Source organism: Amaranthus tricolor, chromosome 1 (assembly GCF_026212465.1).
Source record: "Amaranthus tricolor cultivar Red isolate AtriRed21 chromosome 1, ASM2621246v1, whole genome shotgun sequence".
Classification (NCBI taxonomy): Eukaryota; Viridiplantae; Streptophyta; class Magnoliopsida; order Caryophyllales; family Amaranthaceae; genus Amaranthus; species Amaranthus tricolor.
This window is the reverse complement of record NC_080047.1, coordinates 29712890-29715389: the sequence shown is the minus strand read 5'-3', so window position 1 is coordinate 29715389 and position 2500 is coordinate 29712890. Positions and strand designations below refer to the sequence as shown.

Here is a 2500-nt window from a genome sequence, read left to right as displayed (position 1 = left end):
GAAAATGTAAAGGTTGAATTCTTATTGTGCAATTCTTATAAATTTGATCATAATAATTGAATAAATGATAGATGGTAAAATTGAATTTAATCAGCATATGAAGTTTCAGAGAAAAATGTTCTTCCTGGTGATGTTTATATTGTGCAATTCCCAGATATTTGTCAACTTTTTAACATTTGATGGTGAAAAGTCTCATGTTTGTTCTTTCTTTGTTTAGAAAGCGAACTTGAACAAATCTCTGAAGAGGTTTCAGAAGATGAGCATTGCTGCAATGGCTGAGTCGCACTTTGTGCGATTGGTATAATATATTTTTTTTTCTGAATTTTGAATTATTAGTTTGTTTAATAAAATTAGTTTTTAAGTTATTTTTATTTCATAAATGTTTTAATATATTGTTTTATTTTTATGTATTATTATGTTATGATAATGTTATTATAAAAATTAAATTTAAATTGAAGGGATTAATTTATTTAAATGTTTAACTATTTTTTTCAAAAATTATTTCTTCTTAATTGGAAGTTACTATTATTTATTAAATATTAAAGTAAATGATTTTATTTACTCATATATTTTAATATATTATTATATTATGATAACGTTATTATAATAACACCCTTATTATTTGCAGGACTTTGAAAACTTAGGGAATGATGTAGATTATTCCGATAGATTTGTTACCGATAGAGAGTTTGATTCTATAGATGATTTACATGCTTGGGCTGATGAGATAGCACTAACAATTGGTTTTCAATTTACACGTGCTTCATATAAACAAAGGGAAGGACGTTCTAGAGTGAGTTTATACTTAAGATGTCACCAGCTACGGTAATATAAGGGGTGATTTGCATAACTTAGACAATGTTACCCGGCCTGGTTTCAAAAGTAGGGCATGTGGTTGTAAATTTATGATTATAGGAAATAGTCGTAAACCACAGGAAAGACCTTAGACGGTTATAGTGTTTTCTGGTGAAAAAGGAAGACATAACCATCCGTTCTTCATTTACAGAAATGGTCAAATAAGAGTAAATAGGATGATTGTCGATATTAGGCAGCACATACGAGATCTCAGTGCAACTGGCATGCAACCAACGTTTATAATAACTTCAATTAGAAGAAATTTTATGGTTTTTTTGCTAGTATGAATCAAAATTACAATGTAAGACAATCAATAAGGCGAGAAGAGATGGAAAGTAGAACTCCTTTTCAACACTGTCTATATGGCCACGGAGCAAAATTATGTAGTCTGGACAGACTTGGATAGTGATGGACAGTTGAGTAGATTATTGGTTGCGAATCCAACATCTATCCAAATGATACGTTTGTCGCCCCATGTTGTGTTGATAGACACAACGTACAAAACGAATAAGCAAAAGTGGCCCCTATGCGAAATCATTGGAATGACGCCAACGAATCATAACTTCTTGGTTGCGTTCCGTTTGATGCGAGATGAGGCGTCTGTGTCTTATTCTAGGGTGTTGGAGAGGTTGAGGGATATTTATGGCAGAGTCCAGACGCCCGACGTAATCGTAACAGATTGGGATAAGGTTTTGTCTGCAGCTATTATTGTTGTATTTTCAGGTGAACATGTTTTTATTATTAATTATTGTCATTCAGTGTATATATGTCTCACTTAATTTTAAATTTATGTTTAATGCAGATGTACGGCATTAATTATGCGTATGGCATATAGGCAATGACGTGGAGAATATGATCGATAAATTGTGCGACGGGAAGAAAAATCAATAGGGGCAGATATTCAGGCAAACAAAATGGAACCTCTTAGTTAACAGTGTGACGATCCCTGAATTTGAAAACAGATGGGTAGGGATTGTGTCTTCTTGGTCGATTAGGAACAGGAAGGTCGTGTGATACTTGGCTAGAACATGGATTCCTCACAAGGAGAAATTTGTGCGTGCGTGGATGAACGATTGTTTGCACTTGGGTAACCAGACTACCAGTAGAGTTGAAAGCCAACATTCTTCCTTCAAGTAATACTTGGGTAGCGGTAATAGCTCATTTGATACGCTATTTAAAAAGGCACACGCACAAATAACGAATCAGCAGTTAAGGATAAGGCAAGCTCAGAAGGAATCTAGGAATTCCATTTCAAGGACGTCGCGACTTAATTTTCTCAGACCGTTGTATCGTCATGTTTCCATATTTGCTTTGGAACAATTGATGATGGAGCACAACCGGATGTTAAACTTGGGTAGTTGTCTTTTTGAAAAATGCAGTTGTGTCATTCAAAAAACCCACGGATTACCATGCGCGTGTTACTGTTACTTGTCAATCAGGTCTAATGGTGCTTTGTACTTGGACGATATACATCCGTTTTGGAAAACGTTAAAGTACATACAGCTAGAAGAGGACGCCAACAAAGAAGTACGACACGCAAACGCCGATGATAAGAAGTTACTTTCAATCGTTGGTGGATGAAGTTTTAAAAGTCGACCCCTCAGTTGTACAACACGTGTCTTAGGTACTTGAATAAGAACTACAC

At 34.6% G+C, this 2500-nt stretch overlaps 1 protein-coding gene across 1 annotated transcript in view; it reads left to right on the top strand.

The window, feature by feature from the left end:
- Window positions 1-2500, top strand: part of LOC130818579 (uncharacterized) — a 4204-nt gene that overhangs the window by 611 nt on the left and 1093 nt on the right. The window contains exons 2-4 of the mRNA XM_057684745.1: window positions 218-298; window positions 629-1578; window positions 1658-2500. The exon at window positions 1658-2500 is cut by the window's right edge and continues 1093 nt beyond it. Of these exons, the coding sequence (XP_057540728.1) occupies window positions 218-298; window positions 629-829 (282 nt within the window). The 3' untranslated portion in view covers window positions 830-1578; window positions 1658-2500. The remainder of the gene's footprint in view (window positions 1-217; window positions 299-628; window positions 1579-1657) is intronic.